We start from the raw sequence: 18,564 nt of genomic DNA, 5'->3' as shown, positions 1-18,564 counted from the left end.
CAGCAACTTTACTTCTAGGTATCTAACCAGGAACAACGAAAATGTATGTTCACACAAAGACTTGTAGGTGAATGTTCACAACAACACCACTCACAAGAACCAAAAAGTGGAGACAAGCCAAATGCCCATCAACTGACGAAGGAATTCAAATGTGGGGAATACGAAGGAATACTATTCAGCAGTCAGAAATGAGTTCTGAGGCATGCTACCACAGTGATCAACCTCAGCAACGCAATGCTTCGTGAAAGAAGCCAGATGCAAAAGAACACACGTCGCATGATTTCGTTTATATGAAAGGTCCAGAACAGCCTAATATAGAGATAGAAAGCAGCTTACTGGTTGACTAGGGCTGGGAATGAGACTGAAAAGTGACTCTGATGGGCACGAGTTTCTTTCTGGGATGATGAAATGTTCTTAAACTAGATTTTGGTGATTGTTACATAATTCTGTAAATATACTAAAAATCATTGATTTGGACCAACCGCAGTGGCTCACACCTGTAATCCCAACCCTTTGGGAGGCCACGGCAAGAAGATCACTTGAGCCCAGGAGTTCAACAATAGCCTGGGAAACATAAAGAGACTCATCTCTACAAATAATTTAAACACTTAAACAGGTGTGGTGGCACAAGCCTGTAGTCTCAGGTACTCAGGGAGCTGAGGCAGGAGGATCACCTGATCCCAAGAGGTTGAGGCTGCTGTGGGCCATGATGGCACCACTGCCTTCCAGCGTTAGTATCAGAGTGAGAACCCTGTCTCTCTCTCGTTCGCTCTCTCTCTCTCTCTCCCTCTCTCTCTCTCTCTCTCACACACACACACACACACACACACACACCATCATTGTACACTTAAAATGGGTAGATTATAGTTTGTAAATTATATCTCTATAAAGCTGTTAATTTTTTAATTATTTTTAAGTTGTTTTTTTTTTCTTTGAGACAGAGTTTTGCTGGTTTTGCCTAGGCTGGAGTGCAATGACGCAATCTCACCTCACCGCAACCTCCTCCTCCCTGGTTCAAGTGATTCTCCTGCCTCAGCCTCCCAAATAGCTGGGATTACAGGCTCCCGCCATGATGCCTGGCTAATATTTTGTATTTTTAGTAGATGGGGTTTTACCATGTTGTCCAGGCTGCTCTGAAAGTCATGACCTCAGGTGATTTACCCATCTCAGCCTCCCAAAGTGCTAGGATTGCAGACATGAGCCAGGCAGTTTTTTAAGTTTTAAAATTATACTATTTACCTCTAGCACCAAGATTGTAGTCTCAAAATACCATTGCCCAATGAAAGGAAACAAGGCTTCCTGGAGAAAGTGCTGATTCCAGGTCTAGGCCAGAAATGTGTATGGAGCCTGGAATATATTATCACTCTGGATAGCAAAGAATCTATAAAGATTATTAGGATGATTTCAACATGTCTGAAGGGCCAATCTGAAGGGACTCCTTCTAACCAAAGATGGGACATTTTGTATATTAGTAAGGATAATAGTTGCAGTGAATTGAGATATATCAGATATTTTTGAATATCTGCATTCATAATGATCCTTTTGAAAAAATAAATGTGGGCTGGCACAGCTCCTCATGCCTGTAATTTCAACACTCTGGGAGGCTGAGTTAGGAGGATCACTTCATCCAGGAGTTAAAGACCAGCCTGTGCAACATAGGGGGACTTTGTCTCAACAAAATATTTTTAAAATTACTCAGGTTTGAGGGCCCGTGTCTTTGGTCCCAGCTACTCATGAAGCTGAGATGGGAGGGTCACTTGAGCCTAGAAGTTTGAGGCTGTAGTGGCATGACTGCTTCTCTGCCTACCAGCCTGGGCAACAGAGCTAGGCCCTCCCTGTCTAAATAAATTAATAGAAGTGGTCACCATTGAAGGATATAAATGAAACAGCCCATCATTTTGAGAAATGGTAAACAGAAGAAATCAAGCCATGAACTGGTGTTTTCTATACAAGTTGTACAAGTGAGTAACACAGTTCATAAGAAGCAGCATCTCTTTTATATTTATTTCATTTTTTTATTCACGCAAGGCCCTTCTTAGGGTAGCAGTATCTCTTTCTTGAAGTGTGGCAGCTCATAAACGAAGAAGGAATGATATAACAATATCTTCATTGTTCAATCCATAATTGATCAATGGCCATGAACATCAATTAAAAAAAAAAAAAAAAAAAAAGATGTCCAGAGAGTACACACCTCCTCCCAGAAGAAACTAACACAGCCTTTTTGCCCTGACCCTCAAGTCCAACCTGAATCTCACCAAGTCTTGAGATCAAGACTAATTTATCAAAATGAGAACAAAGTGAAGAGCAAGTTAACCAACATCACAAGATACAATTAGCAAAATTCACAGTATGAGAAACAGCATAATGAGAATACACTTAGCATAATTCAAACTATGGGGAAATGGCCTGATTTATTCAATAAATGGACTGCAAGGGACAGCACAGAGATCAAAGTGGGAAGCTGTCAGGATCCAAAAAACCCTAAGAGGTGAATCAAACAATCCCAAAGAGAGACTTTATTTGGATCCTGATTCAAACAATAAATACATGAAATGACTGGAAATTTGGAGCTAGAAGGAGAGTTGACAGTGATAAAGAGCAATGGTGTGAGATGGTTGGTTGATGATGGTATTGGGATTATAGTTTTTAAAGAGTTCTTGTCTCCGGGCACAGCGGTTCACACCTATAATCTCAGTAGTGTGGAGGTCAAGGCGGGAAGATCCTTTGAATCCAGGAATTGTAGACCAGCCTGGGTAACATAGCAAGACCCTGTCTCTACTAAAATATAAATAAAAAGATTAGCTGGGCATGCTGGTGTGAGTCTGTAAGTTGCAGCTACTCAGGAAGTTGAGGCAGGAGAGGCCACAGTGAACCAAGGTCATGCCACTGAACTCCAGCCTGGGTGACAGACCTTGTGTTGAAAGAACAAACAAGAATCGTATCTTTTACAGCCATATACCAAGACAGTCAGGGAGAAAATTCTATGATGTGTGGGATTTGCTATAAAATCACGAGAGGAAGAGGAGAAACATGTAGGAGTATACATGTAACGAGATTGGTCATCAGTTAACAAATATCTGAATCTGCTGGTGAGTAGGTGGAAGCTCACTACACTAGCCTCTTGTTCCAAAAGGTTGTAGAATAGAAAGTTTGTCTAAAAATCCACTTCAGGGATTTGTAACAAGCATTGAATAAGATCGTTTATACAGAGTGTTTTCTCACCGCGGCTTGCAGGTAGTCAGCACACAAACATGGTTTTTAGTTTTGTATAGCCCCTGTCCATGAATCACACCCAAAAAAGGTATGTTCACCCCAAGAGCTCTGGCCCGTGGACCTTTGTCAACTTGGTGGTAATTTATTGGAATCTGAGGTTTAGAATGAGGAAATACCAGCCTTCAAAGCCCCAGGTCTACTATGAAATAGCAGAGCCAATGGTCCCAGATGCCTTCATAGCACACCTAGTAAGTAGGACCACTTTTCTCTCACCTTGTAGGCACACTTGAGTTGATTCACTAATTTTTCATTTATTTCTTATATGCCATGTATTGGGTACTAGGGATTCATAATACGGTGGACCCACAATGGACTGGAAGCATCCCTTTCAAAGCATCATTTCAGGATGAGTATTGTCAATTGGATTCAAGGAACAATTCGAAGGATCCATAGCCTCAGTCACCATGAAGAGCCTCCGAAGAGCCAACTGTCCTGGGCACATATAAGTGAGTGGAGACATGGAACTCACCCTTACAAGGCCTAGAACCTGACAGATCATACAAGACAGAAGCCCAAATAACTAAGAACAGGAAGCTGAGGGTGAGAGGTGGGCCCCAAAGGATTCTGTGAAAATGCTTTGCGTTTGTGGATTTATCACGCAGAATGAAACCTTTGTTTTTATTCACAGGTTAGACACACACTATAGAATCTATGAAGGGACATTTCTGAGTTTTTTGAGGCCTATAGTGAAAAATGGGTTATCTCGGGCAGGTCAGGATAAATAATGCAGTCACCAAAGGGGCACGGTGGCCCAGGTGGCCAGCAGCAGGGATGGGCATTGTGAGCCATTGGATGGGGTTTTGGGAAGTGGCATTGTGAGTCACTGGCCTGACTTTGTTGTTTCCTGGTAACGGTAACCCGGTGACATAGAATGCTTTGTGGGGGGCAGGCATCAGCCAGGACCAGCAGCCTTCAGTCGGAAGCTGGTAGTGGTAGGAGGAGGAGCTCCGACTACTCTCAGAAGTGTGCCCTTGGCGCTTGCTCTGTTGCTTTTTTTTTTATTTTATTTTATTTGTTGCTTTGTTTTGTGTTTTTCTTTTGTGTGTGTGTGTGTTGCTTTTTCTTATTTTTCTTTTTCTTTTTTGTGTGTGTTGTTTTCCCCCTTGTATATCACCCATGGGGAACTGCCTGCGCCCCAGCGCTGGCCTCAGTTGTACCTTCTGCGAGGCTTGTAGCCAGTCTGAGGAATCCACCATTCCAGAGCCTGCTGTGTTACATCCCAGAGTGGCGGAGGTGCAGGACGTGCAGCCCGTAAAACCAAAGAGGCGCAAAGGTAAAGAAGCCACGGGCACCATTTTCTCTCTGGCACATCTCTGGCCACCACCTCTCCCACCTTCCTCCCATCCCCTCACCCCAGAGACATCCTCAGGTTCCAGCTCCCTCCTGCCTATAGCCAGCTTTCCTGGGGCTGGGCATGGGGGACAAAGGCTATTCCTGCCTCTTGTCTTCATTGTTGAGCCTTCTTGCTTGAGGCCTTTTTGGTCTAGTCTCTCCCTTTCCTGGATGAAAATTCAGATACTCCAGTTTTGGAGTCTCCATCCCATTCTCTAGCCTTACCTATCCAGCTACTGTGGCACCTCAGTGAAGGAGCTGGTTAAAGGCCCAATCATTTCTTTTCTCCTATTTAATAAGGAAGCCAATAATTGGGATAATTCAGACTCAAATATTTGGAGACTTCTTAAATTTAAAGTAGAGTTTGCCATGGAAGGGATTATATGGTGTTCTTAATAGATGGTTTGAAGTCACCTTGACAGAAGCAGCTTTATTTCTTCCAATTGTCATTTGAAAACCGAAGGAGAAATTGAGGGACATGCTTAAAATGACTGCAAAACGTATGAAATGTTACTGCCAGAGCTGTAAAAAAGTTTTTGTTGTGGTTTTACCCAAAAGTTTAGCCCTGGAGCTCTGATTACTTTAAAATTCCCACTTTGACATGAATGTCTCTTCAGCCCTACTCCAGTAACTTCACGGGCTTTGTTTACTTCCTTGTTCTGAAAGACAGGTAGAGCTAACTCATGGTTACAGGTTCCAAAAGAGATGAAATGTCTTTAGACTTGAATTTGTAAGGTAAAGACTTGGAGTTAGAAGGCCAGACCCTGCCTGTGCAAAAGAGTTTGTTTTCATGGCTCCCCTTCCTACAGGATGGAAAAGGGGAGGAGAGAGGAAGCATTTCATTTTTTTTGCTATGGTCAAATTGAAGACAAAAACTAACACTTGTAAGACAGGAGAGGAGCATCTAGTTACAAAATCAGTCAAACATTTGCATATAACTATATTCGTTGAACAAATGAAAGCTACCAGACTCAGAAAACCAGAGATGCTAATGGAACTGACATTAGTAACCAGGGTTTTCTACTGAGTTGAGCCTCCAGGGTGACTTCCAATAACAACCACCCTTCCCTCCACACACACTTTTCTCAGGACTGGAAAGCTCAGGCAGTCCAGGATGAATAATGCAGTCACATAGAGGGGCATGGTGACCACAGGTGGGCAGCAGCAGGGATGGGCATTGTGAGCCACTGGGTGGGGCTGTGGGGTGGGGCATTGTGAGCCACTGGGTAGAGCAGGTACTTACTGTAAACCCTGCCTATAGGTAAAAAGACCTTAATGTTATCGTACTTCAATTGTCCCATACCTTCCTTCTGAACCATCCCTTCCCTATGGTACACACACCCTCAGTCTGAGGGGTGTGAGGGGTAATGGCACAGGGATCCACCATCTTGTCTTGCCACCACTCAAGACACAGACATGGCTTCTGTTTGTCAGTCCTTATTAAATGTTTATTTCTAAGAAAAAAAAAATAAGCTGGTACATCTACATAAAGGAGAAGTATGGAGCTGTAAAAAAGAGTAAGATGTCTTTTTATTGCTATGGAGTGATTCCCAAGATAGGGTACGCAGAAAAGCAAAGAGAACATGCAGTAATATACATGAAAGAAAGCAGGGGAAATGATGTGTATTTCATTATTTAAAAATAAAAGCCAATGTTGGGGAAGTCTTGATGATGACCTGTGACAGTTTCCTTCTAACTTCACTGGGCAGCCAAAGTGCATATTTTCTCAAAATTTTATTTTGCTATGGGTTCTGCAGAGGATGCTAACTGTGCACTTTTCGCCTTTGAGTTAGTCTGAGAAAGCTTCGCTTTGTGATTCATCGTGCATTACGCGGTATCCAGACTGCTCTTTCATTTTATTCTATCCTCTCAATGTTTTGAGTCAGGTATAAAAAGGGAATTATACTGTGTTACATATGAGGAGGCTGGTTCTAAGAAGAAGACTCAGTACCTCAAGAGTGTAAATTCTAGATATATGGCATATAAAACTAGAATTTATAAAAAGGTGTGCATATGACCTTTAAATAGGACCTTTTCTAAAAAAAAAAAAACTTTTTTTTTTTAATCTTACTAAAGCAATTAAGCCTCAGGATGAAAACAGCAATATTAGATAATGAGAAATAAAATGGGGATACTTGTGACACAGTAATGCTTTTTATTTTGAAAAGACAGGGTCTTGCTTTGTCACCCAGGCTGGAGTGCAGTGGCGTGGTCATAGCTCACTGCAGCCTCAATCTTCTAGGCTTGAATGATCTTCCCACAACAGTCTTCCATGTAGCTAGGGATACAAGTGCTCACCGCCACATCTGGTAATTTTTAGTTTTTTTGTAGAGACGAGGTCTCACTGTGTTGCCCAGGTTGGTCTCAAACGTTTGACCTCAAGCAATCCTTCTGCCTTAGCCTCCAAAAATGTCAGGATTACGGCCATGGGCCAGCACACTTAGCCCAGAAATGTTCCTAAAAGTCTGAAACAGTAAGTTAACTGCTATTAAGAAATATATAAAAAGATAAACATATACTATGATATATGAAATGTCACCATTCAGTCATGGTCACAACAGTGATTAAAATATCCAACAGTTCAGGCAAGTCTGAGAACTGAGAGGGACATACAGGATTGGTTTGGAAGCCAGAATTAGGATTGTCAGAGCTGGGAAAGCAGAAGCAAGGCAAGAGTGTGCACAGGAGTGGGGCACGCAGCAGCTCCGTGGTATGCCGTGTGTCCTCTTTTATGGCAGGCCAGCTCCAGCCCAGCAGATGAGAATCACCAGATGGGTGGAAAGAGTGGATTCAGGTAAAATCTCAGACCGTGCATCATAACGGAGAGACTTAAAATGTTTGCCTTATGGGTCATAAAACTAATAAAAGTGACAACATAGGGATAATAGAGTAGGTCAGTAAATGCGGTAAGCCACCTGCCACCTCTCCAGAACATCAACCATCCCACAGAAATACTGGGGCAGCAGGATTTCACAAAGCTTGTGAGAAGAGCTCTCGGTCCAGGGTCCAGGGCATGATCTAGAGGACTCAGGTGTTCCAGGATCTCTATCCCCAGGGAACCAACTACATTATTACCTCAGATTTATCGCTCCTCACTGTGGTGACTCTGGGCAAGTCACTCAAAATGTCTGAGTTTTAATTCACTGAATTGGAAAATATGGGTTGTAGCCCCTTCCCTGCCTGTCCCTTGGGGCTGACTTGGGCATCAGGGAAATCACAGATCTCTGTCATGAGCTGGAAATCATGTGGTTATGGAAACTGTAAAGTCACTTTCCATCCTACCCTGCACAGAGACATGGAAGCTCCCTCTCTGTATTCAACCACTACCAAGTATCTGGATGATTCTTCCCGACATTGATTGAACATTTTAGGGCATTTCCAAAAACATGAGTCTTTTTAAGGCTTTATCTGCATTTCATCCTTTTAGACACTATAGACCTTAGTAGGTCTATAGCCTATATCTACTAACGTTTTCACATCTGAGAATAGGGAAGAGAGGCACAGATAGGTTCATATCCCTCTCCCAGGTATGTGCAGATTCTAAGTAGGATTTGAACCCAGACTATTTTTGGTAATTTGGAACTTCTGCTTTTCTATATTGTCTCCTCTGAATAAAGGTATCTGCCTGGAAAAACAAGCCTTCCTAGAACCCAGATCTAATTCAGGTAGCATTGAAAAGCAGTCGGTGAAAACTGGGATCGAAAGTTTAAACTGAGAAAGTTTTTACTAATTTCTCTGTGTCCTCTGCCAGCAAAATGTCAAGCACTGTCTTTATTATAATAAATTTCTGCCTTGCAGGTTTGGCTCGCCGTGTCAGGAGCTGGGTAGCCAAAAAATGGAGACAAAAGAAAAGGTGCCCCAATAAAAATGAAGGTAGGGTAGAAATTATATCATTAAGTTTATTGAAGCAAATAATTCCAGTTTACTCATCCAGTGTCCCATATGAGAGAAACTCAGTAAATGCTATGTCATGTTCTTCATTTCTTTCATTTGTGCCCATTTAATGCATTAAATCAATGGGTGATGCAACTACACAAGTAAAGTTATGTTGACAACTTAGAGTTTGTTTTTTTTTTGTTGTTGTTTCTTTGTTTTTGTGAGAAGGTCTCATTTTGTCACCCAGGAGTGCATTGGTGCAATCACAGCTCATTGCAATCCTGACCTCCCCATGTTCAGGTGATCCTGCTACCTCAGCCTCCCAAGCAGATGGCTGTAATGCGCATGCTTTATACCAAGCTATTTTTAAAACTTTTACTTTTTTCGTAGAGACAGGGTTTCACCATGTTGCCCAGCTTGGTTCACTTTTGATAGTAAAGGACATCTCAAATATTTAGACATTTGCTTTCAGTTTGGGCAATTATGAATACAGCAGTTATAAACCTTCTTGTGTCTTGTTTGGAAACATAATTTTTAAAATGTAACTAAGGCAATGCTAAAATTATGGTTACTTGCTTTGCTTGTATGGTAAGACGACGTTTCCTTGTAAGAATTTTGGTAGAATTTACCGGTGAATTCATCTGCAGGTAGTGTTTTTTTTTTTTTTTTCAATTTCTAAAATATAGGCCTATTCAGATGATTCGTTTATCCTGAGAAGACTTTTAACTTTCTGAAACAGATCCAAAAAATTAGCTCATTTCATATAATGTATCCAAGTGTGAGCACAGATGTGTTCACAATATTCCTTTCTTAGTATTTTTTGATTCCACTCGTCTTCAACTGATATTATTAGTACATCGTGACTTCCTTCTTTTCCTTTCTGGTTAGACAAGGTAGAGGTTTATCAATGTTATTGATCTTTTCAAAGAACTGGTTTTTGGTTTTGTTGATTTTCTCTGATGATTTCCTGTTTTTTATTCCATTAATTTCTGCAATCATTATGTATTTTTTTTTCTATTTAACATTACACTGCTGTTTTTCCATTGCCCAAGATGAAAGCTAGATTATGAATTTAGATTTTTCTCATTATTGACACAGCATCATGAATGTTACTGAATATAATATCATGAAAATGCACAGTTAATAAGTAAAATAATAAATATGTATGCTTTACTACAATTTTAAAAATACAACAGCATAGATGATAAATGTAGTGGCAGGATATGTAGATCCACAGAAGTTAAATAATCCTGTAACATTTCATAAAATGTTGGGATTTGCCTAGACCTTCACGTGGGCAGCAGGTGTGATGAGATGCTCTCACTGAGCCATACAGTGCCTTTCTGTATTAACCAGTTCTCAGACTATTTCAAACTGATGAGGTTGCCCTAGCTAGAAAGCCAAGGCTCTTTCATTTCTTTCTGCCCCTCTCCTTTGCCTTCCTTCAACACCATGGAGAGTGGTCCAGCAGCAGCTCAATCCATGCTTGTCAGCAGCCGAGCTCCATACACTGCAGCTTCGGTCCACATCCCCCAAGCCTCCTTCTGATATTCCTCAGCAGCACCAATGCACTGTCACTCTGTGTTCTCTTAGGTCCCGTTGAGGTCCTCCAGGACTGCGTCCATGAAGACATCAAGGACGAGGAGCTCCTGGTGAGATGCATTTGTTCATGTTGAGGAGAAATGTCTTTCTCTGGGGCTTCTAGAATATCAAGTGAATATCATTTTTGACTGCCATTGTGAATCAGACCTCAGTTGTCATGGCCTCTAGCCACTAGCGACCAGTCACTGGAGTTTATGACCAACTGGGGCCTGATTGATGATGTCAGTCAAAAGATGACATCACTGACAAACTAGTAGTGAGCCTATTTCTCAGTAGCAACATTTTCTTCCTGAAAAATAATTTTGTATTTGGCAGCCAACACGGACTTGCTAAATATCCCATGAAAACCCACTGCCTCGGTGGCTCACACATGGAATCCCAGCACTCTGGGAGGCTGAGGCAGACAGGGCCAATATAATGAAACCTCATCTCTACTATAAATACAAACATTAGCCGGACATGGTGACAGGCACCAGTGGTCACAGCTACTTGGAAGGCTGAGTGAGGCAGGAGAATTGCTTGAACCCGGGAAGCTGAGGTTGCAGTGAGCCGAGATCATGCCACTGCACTCCAGCCTGGGTGACAGAGCAAGAATCTGTCCAAAACCAAAGACAAAAAGCCACAGCCCTTTCTCCAAGCATCCTCTATGCTTTATTTGGGGGTCAGTGACTTGATCACTGTTTGATACCTGGTTTTCTAACACCACCAAGTGAATAAAAGGCCTGTGCAGTCAGGACCCAGTATGATCTGATCCTCATGATGGTCTTTTTCCCTCTTACTGCAGGCGGAGGCGTCATGTGAGGATCACCACCGTACGTATTCTTTGTTTGACATAGCTTCATTGGGATGTAGTTGACATGCAACCCAATTCACCCATTTAAAGTTGGTGATTTGGTGTTTTAACTATATTTATAGGCTATGCACGCATGTTACAATCTAATTGTAAAACCTCTTCATTCCTCCTCAAAGAAACCTCAGTAGTAGACACCCCTCTATTTTTCCCAACCTTGCACCCCCAGTTCTAGGCAGCCCTAATGTACTTCTTGTTTCTATATACAGTGCCTTTCTGTATTAACCGGTTCTTAAGGTGACTATTTCACAGTGATGAGGTCGCCGTAGCTAGGAAACCAAGGCTCTTTCATTTCTCTCTGCCCCTCTCCTTTGCCTTCCTTCAGCACCAAGGAGAATAGTCCAGCAGCAGCTGAGTCCATGCTGGTCAACCGCCCAGCTCCATACACTCCAGTGCCCGTCCACGTTCCCCAAAGCTCCTTGTGAGATTCCTCAGCAGCACCAGTGCACTGACTGTCACTCTGTGTTCTCTTAGGTCCTGTTGAGGTCCTCCAGGACTGCGTCCATGAAGACATCGAGGACGAGGAGCCCCTGGTGAGATGCATTTGTTCATCTTGAGGAGAAATGCCTTTTTCTGAGGCTTCTAGAATATCAAGTGAATATCATTTTTGACTGCCATTGTGAATCAGACCTCAGTTGTCATGGCCTCTAGCCACTAGCGACCAGTCACTGGAGTTTATGACCAACTGAGGCCTGATTGACGATGTCAGTCAAAAGATGACATCACTGACAAACTAGTAGTGAGCCTATTTCTCAGTAGCAACATTTTCTTCCTGAAAAATAATTTTGTATTTGGCAGCCAACACGGACTTGCTAAATATCCCATGAAAACCCACTGCCTCGGTGGGTCACACATGGAATCCCAGCACTTTGGGAGGCTGAGGCAGACAGGGCCAATATAATGAAACCTCATCTCTACTATAAATACAAACATTAGCCGGACATGGTGACAGGCACCAGTGGTCACAGCTACTTGGAAGGCTCAGTGAGGCAGGAGAATTGCTGGAACCCGGGAAGCTGAGGTTGCAGTGAGCCGAGATCATGCCACTGCACTCCAGCCTGGGTGACAGAGCAAGAATCTGTCCAAAACCAAAGACAAAAAGCCACAGCCCTTTCTCCAAGCATCCTCTATGCTTTATTTGGGGGTCAGTGACTTGATCACTGTTTGATACCTGGTTTTCGAACACCACCAAGTGAATAAAAGACCTGTGCAGTCAGGACTCAGTATGATCTGATCCTCATGATGGTCTTTTTCCCTCTTACTGCAGGCGGATGCTGCACGTGAGGATCACCACCGTACGTATTCTTTGTTTGACATAGCTTCATTGGGATGTAGTTGACATGCAACCCAATTCACCCATTTAAAGTGGGTGATTTGGTGTTTTAACTATATTTATAGGCTATGCACGCATGTTACAATCTAATGGTAAAACCTCTTCATTCCTCCTCAAAGAAACCTCATTAGTAGACACCCCTCTGTTTTTCCCAACCTTGCACCCCCGGTTCTAGGCAGCCCTAATGTACTTCTTGTTTCTATATACAGTGCCTTTCCGTATTAACCGGTTCTTAAGGTGACTATTTCACAGTGATGAGGTTGCCGTAGCTAGGAAGCCAAGGCTCTTTCATTTCTGTCTGCCCCTCTCCTTTGCCTTCCTTCAGCACCAAGGAGAATAGTCCAGCAGTAGCTCAGTCCATGCTGGTCAACCGCCCAGCTCCACACACTCCAGCGCCCGTCCACATTCCCCAAAGCTCCTTGTGAGATTCCTCAGCAGCACCAATGCACTGACTGTCACTCTGTGTTCTCTTAGGTCCTGTTGAGGTCCTCCAGGACTGCGTCCTTGAAGACATCGAGGATGAGGAGCCCCTGGTGAGATGCATTTGTTCATCTTGAGGAGAAATGTCTTTTTCTGGGGCTTCTAGAATATCAAGTGAATATCATTTTTGACTGCCATTGTGAATCAGACCTCAGTTGTCATGGCCTCTAGCCACTAGCGACCAGTCACTGGAGTTTATGACCAACTGAGGCCTGATTGACGATGTCAGTCAAAAGATGGCATAACTTACCAACTGGTCGTGTGTATATTTCTCAGTAGCAACATTTTCTTGTTGAAAAATAATTTTGTATTTCCCAGCCAGCATAGACACTTGCTAAGTATTCCAAACCCACTGCATTTTCAGTAAGCATCCCCTATGCTTCATTTGGGGCCAGTTACTTCCTCAGTGTTTGACATCTGGGTTTTTCTTGAGACAGTGTCTCTCTGTGTCACCAGGCTATAGTGCAGTGGTGTGATCTTGGATCACTGCAACCTTCACCTACTGGGTTCAAGAAATTCTGCCTCAGCCTCCCGAGTAGCAGGGACTACAGACTCACGCCACCACCACACCCAGCTTTTTTGTAATTTTTTAGTATAGATGGGGTTTCACCATGTTGGCCAGGGTGGTCTTAATATCTTGACCTCATGATCTGCCCTTCTTAGCCTCCCAAAGTGCTGGATTACAGGTGTGAGCCACCACGCCCCGCCCACCATCTGGTTTTCTGTTACCGCCATGTTAATAAAAGACCTGTGCCAACAGGATTCAGCATGATGTAATCCTCACAATGTTTCTTTTTCTCTTATTGCAGGAGTGGTCTGTGGGCTACTATTACCATTGTACGTATTCTTTTTCTTTTAAATAGTTACTTAGATGTAGTTGACATGCAAACCAATTCACCCATTTAAAGTAGGTGATTCAGTGTTTTTATTATATTTTCAGGGTTGTGCAACCATTGTTACATTCTAATTATAGAACCTCTTCATTCTGCCCCAAGAAACCTTATTAGTAGTGACTCCTCTGTTTTCCCGAACCCCTGCAGCTCTGGTTCGAGGCAGCCCTAATCTACTTCCTGTTTCTATAGTATGCTGCCTTTCCATATTAGCCAGTTCTTCAAATGACTATTTCACAGTGATGAGGTTGCCCTAGCTAGGAAGCCAAGGCTCTTTCATTTCTCTCTGCCCCTCTCCTTTGCCTTCCTTCAGCACCAATGAGAATAGTCCAGCAGCAGCTCAGTCCATGCTTGTCACCGCCCAGCTCCACACATTCCAGCCCACGTTCCCCAAAGCTCCTTGTGAGATTCCTCAGCAGCACCAGTGCACTGACTGTCACTCTGTGTTCTCTTAGGTCCTATTGTGGCCCTCCAGGAGTGCGTCCATGAAGACATTAAGGACGAGGAGCCCGTGGTGAGATGCATTTGTTCATTTTGATGAGAAATGTCTTTTCCTGGGGCTTCTAGAATATCAAGTGAATATCATTTTTGACTGCCATTGTGAGTCAGACCTCAGTTGTCATGGCCTCTAGCCACTAGCGACCAGTCACTGGAGTTTATGACTAACTGAGGCGTGATTGACGATGTCAGTCAAAAGATGGCATAACTTACCAACTGTAAGTTGTATATTTCTCAGTAGCAACATTTTCTTCCTGAAAAATAATTTTGTATTTTCCAGCCAGCATAGACACTTGCTAAATATTCCAAACCCACTGCATTTTCAGTAAGCATCCCCTATGCTTCATTTGGGGCCAGTGACTTCCTCAATGTTTGACATCTGGGTTATTTTTGAGAGAGTCTCTCTGTGTCACCAGGGTACTGTGCAGTGGTGTGATCTTGGATCACTGCAAGCTCCACCTATTGGCTTCAATCAATTCTACTGCCTCAGCCTCCCGAGTAGCTGGGACTACAGGCTATACCACCACCACACCCAGCTTTTTTGTAGTTTTTAGTATAGATGGGGTTTCACCATGTTGGCCAGGGTGGTCTTAATATCTTGACCTCATGATCTGCCCTTCTTAGCCTCCCAAAGTGCTGGATTACAGGTGTGAGCCAACACGCCCCGCCCGCCATTTGGTTTTTTGATACCGCCATGTATCAGAAAAGACCTGTGCCAACAGGATTCAGCATGATGTAATCCTCACGGTGTTTCTTTTTCTCTTATTGCAGCAGAGTACTGTGGACCGGGATTACCACCGTACGTATTCTTTTTCTCTTAAATAGTTACTTAGATGTAGTTGACATGCAAACCAATTCACCCATTTAAAGGAGGTGATTCAGTGTTTTTATTACATTTTCAGGGTTGTGCAACCATTGTTACATTCTAATTATAGAACCTCTTCATTCTGCCCCAAGAAACATTAGTAGTGACTTCTCTGTTTTCCCGAACCCCTGCAGCCGTAATCTACTTCCTGTTTCTGTAGTACGTTGCCTTTCCATGTTAGCCAGTTCTTCAAATTACTATTTCACAGTGTTGAGGTTGCCCTAGCTAGGAAACCAAGGCTCTTTCATTTTTTTCTGCCCCTCTTTGCCTTCGTTTAGCACCAGGGAGAATAGTGTAGCAGTAGCTCAGTCCATGCTTGTGAACCGCGCAGCTCCACACACTGCAGCCCCCGTCCACGTTTTCCAAATCTTCTTGTCAGATTCCTCAGCAGCACCAGTGAACTGACTGTCACTTTGTGTATTTTTAGGTCCTGTTGAGGTCCTCCAGGACTGCGTCCTTGAAGACATCGAGGACGAGGAGCCCCTGGTGAGATGCATTTGTTCATCTTGAGGAGAAATGTCTTTTTCTGGGGCTTCTAGAATATCAAGTGAATATCATTTTTGACTGCCATTGTGAATCAGACCTCAGTTGTCATGGCCTCTAGCCACTAGCGACCAGTCACTGGAGTTTATGACCAACTGAGGCCTGATTGACGATGTCAGTCAAAAGATGGCATAACTTACCAACTGGTCGTGTGTATATTTCTCAGTAGCAACATTTTCTTCCTGAAAAATAATTTTGTATTTCCCAGCCAGCATAGACCCTTGCTAAGTATTCCAAACCCACTGCATTTTCAGTAAGCATCCCCTGTGCTTCATTTGGGGCCAGTGACTTCCTCAGTGTTTGACATCTGGGTTTTTTTTTTGAGACAGAGTCTCTGTGTCACCAGGGTACTGTGCAGTGGTGTGATCTTGGATCACTGCAAGCTCCATCTACTGGGTTCAAGCAATTCTGCCTCAACCTCCCTAGTAGCTGGGACTACAGGGTCACGCCACCACCACACCCAGCTTTTTTGTATTTTTTTAGTATAGATGGGGTTTCACCATGTTGGCCAGGGTGTTCTTAATATCTTGACCTCATGATCTGCCCTTCTTAGCCTCCCAAAGTGCTGGATTACAGGTGTGAGCCACCACGCCCCGCCCACCATCTGGTTTTCTGTTACCGCCATGTTAATAAAAGACCTGTGCCAACAGGATTCAGCATGATGTAATCCTCACAATGTTTCTTTTTCTCTTATTGCAGGAGTGGTCTGTGGGCTACTATTACCATTGTACGTATTCTTTTTCTTTTAAATAGTTACTTAGATGTAGTTGACATGCAAACCAATTCACCCATTTAAAGTAGGTGATTCAGTGTTTTTATTATATTTTCAGGGTTGTGCAACCATTGTTACATTCTAATTATAGAACCTCTTCATTCTGCCCCAAGAAACCTTATTAGTAGTGACTCCTCTGTTTTCCCGAACTCCTGCAGCCCTGGTTCGAGGCAGCCCTAATCTACTTCCTGTTTCTATAGTATGCTGCCTTTCCATATTAGCCAGTTCTTCAAATGACTATTTCACAGTGATGAGGTTGCCCTAGCTAGGAAGCCAAGGCTCTTTCATTTCTCTCTGCCCCTCTCCTTTGCCTTCCTTCAGCACCAATGAGAATAGTCCAGCAGCAGCTCAGTCCATGCTTGTCACCGCCCAGCTCCACACATTCCAGCCCACGTTCCCCAAAGCTCCTTGTGAGATTCCTCAGCAGCACCAGTGCACTGACTGTCACTCTGTGTTCTCTTAGGTCCTATTGTGGCCCTCCAGGAGTGCGTCCATGAAGACATTAAGGACGAGGAGCCCGTGGTGAGATGCATTTGTTCATTTTGATGAGAAATGTCTTTTCCTGGGGCTTCTAGAATATCAAGTGAATATCATTTTTGACTGCCATTGTGAATCAGACCTCAGTTGTCATGGCCTCTAGCCACCAGCGACCAGTCACTGGAGTTTATGACCAACTGGGGCCTGATTGATGATATCAGTCCAAAGATGACATCACTGACAAACTAGTAGTGAGCCTATTTCTCAGTAGCAACATTTTCTTTTTGAAAAGTAATTTTGCATTTGGCAGCGAACATGGACTTGCTAAATATCCCATGAAAACCCACTGCCTCGGTGGCTCACACATGGAATCCCAGCACTTTGGGAGGTTGAGGCAGACAGGGTCAATATAATGAAACCTCATCTCTACTATAAATACAAACATTAGCCGGACATGGTGACAGGCACCAGTGGTCACAGCTACTTGGAAGGCTGAGTGAGGCAGGAGAATTGCTTGAACCCGGGAAGCTGAGGTTGCAGTGAGCCGAGATCATGCCACTGCACTCCAGCCTGGGTGACAGAGCAAGAATCTGTCCAAAACCAAAGACAAAAAGCCACAGCCCTTTCTCCAAGCATCCTCTATGCTTTATTTGGGGGTCAGTGACTTGATCACTGTTTGATACCTGGTTTTCGAACACCACCAAGTGAATAAAAGACCTGTGCAGTCAGGACCCAGTATGATCTGATCCTCATGATGGTCTTTTCCCCTCTTACTGCAGGCGGATGCGTCACGTGAGGATCACCACCGTACGTATTTTTTGTTTGACATAGCTTCATTGGGATGTAGTTGACATGCAACTCAATTCACCCATTTAAAGTTGGTGATTTGGTGTTTTAATTATATTTATAGGCTATGCACGCATGTTACAATCTAATTGTAAAACCTCTTCATTCCTCCTCAAAGAAACCTCATTAGTAGACACCCCTCTGTTTTTCCCAACCTTGCACCCCCGGTTCTAGGCAGCCCTAATGTACTTCTTGTTTCTATATACAGTGCCTTTCCGTATTAACCGGTTCTTAAGGTGACTATTTCACAGTGATGAGGTTGCCGTAGCTAGGAAGCCAAGGCTCTTTCATTTCTCTCTGCCCCTCTCCTTTGCCTTCCTTCAGCACCAAGGAGAATAGTCCAGCAGCAGCTGAGTCCATGCTTGTCAACCGCCCAGTTCCAGACACTCCAGCCCCCGTCCACGTTCCCCAAAGCTCCTTGTGAGATTCCTCAGCAGCACCAATGCACTGACTGTCACTCTGTGTTCTCTTAGGTCCTGTTGAGGTCCTCCAGGACTGCGTCCTTGAAGACATCGAGGACGAGGAGCCCCTGGTGAGATGCATTTGTTCATCTTGAGGAGAAATGTCTTTCTCTGGGGCTTCTAGAATATCAAGTGAATATCATTTTTGACTGCCATTGTGAATCAGACCTCAGTTGTCATGGCCTCTAGCCACTAGCGACCAGTCACTGGAGTTTATGACCAACTGAGGCCTGATTGACGATGTCAGTCAAAAGATGGCATAACTTACCAACTGGTCGTGTGTATATTTCTCAGTAGCAACATTTTCTTGTTGAAAAATAATTTTGTATTTCCCAGCCAGCATAGACACTTGCTAAGTATTCCAAACCCACTGCATTTTCAGTAAGCATCCCCTATGCTTCATTTGGGGCCAGTTACTTCCTCAATGTTTGACATCTGGGTTTTTCTTGAGACAGTGTCTCTCTGT

General features: G+C 43.5%; 1 protein-coding gene across 9 annotated transcripts in view; it reads left to right on the top strand.

Annotated features, from left to right (window-relative positions):
• The window catches only part of LOC118142939 (uncharacterized), a 58,620-nt gene that overhangs the window by 13,403 nt on the left and 26,653 nt on the right, over window positions 1-18,564 (top strand). For 3 of the 9 annotated variants that reach the window (XM_078335122.1, XM_078335123.1, XM_078335121.1), the window contains exons 6-21: window positions 3,557-3,715; window positions 4,413-4,546; window positions 8,404-8,478; window positions 10,075-10,133; window positions 10,868-10,895; window positions 11,408-11,466; window positions 12,201-12,228; window positions 12,741-12,799; window positions 13,556-13,583; window positions 14,092-14,150; window positions 14,906-14,933; window positions 15,427-15,485; window positions 16,242-16,269; window positions 16,778-16,836; window positions 17,571-17,598; window positions 18,111-18,169. In XM_078335122.1, coding sequence (XP_078191248.1) covers window positions 3,678-3,715; window positions 4,413-4,546; window positions 8,404-8,478; window positions 10,075-10,133; window positions 10,868-10,895; window positions 11,408-11,466; window positions 12,201-12,228; window positions 12,741-12,799; window positions 13,556-13,583; window positions 14,092-14,150; window positions 14,906-14,933; window positions 15,427-15,485; window positions 16,242-16,269; window positions 16,778-16,836; window positions 17,571-17,598; window positions 18,111-18,169 — 828 coding nt within the window. In that variant the 5' untranslated portion in view covers window positions 3,557-3,677. Of the gene's footprint in view, window positions 1-3,554; window positions 3,720-4,367; window positions 4,547-7,187; window positions 7,400-8,403; window positions 8,479-10,074; window positions 10,134-10,867; window positions 10,896-11,407; window positions 11,467-12,200; window positions 12,229-12,740; window positions 12,800-13,555; window positions 13,584-14,091; window positions 14,151-14,905; window positions 14,934-15,426; window positions 15,486-16,241; window positions 16,270-16,777; window positions 16,837-17,570; window positions 17,599-18,110; window positions 18,170-18,564 lie in introns of those variants that run through there. The other 6 variants (XM_078335134.1, XM_078335175.1, XM_078335145.1 and 3 more) reach the window with 6 other exon arrangements.

Source organism: Callithrix jacchus, chromosome 1, assembly GCF_049354715.1.
Source record: "Callithrix jacchus isolate 240 chromosome 1, calJac240_pri, whole genome shotgun sequence".
Taxonomy (NCBI): Eukaryota; Metazoa; Chordata; class Mammalia; order Primates; family Cebidae; genus Callithrix; species Callithrix jacchus.
This window is presented reverse-complemented; position numbering and strand designations above follow the sequence as displayed.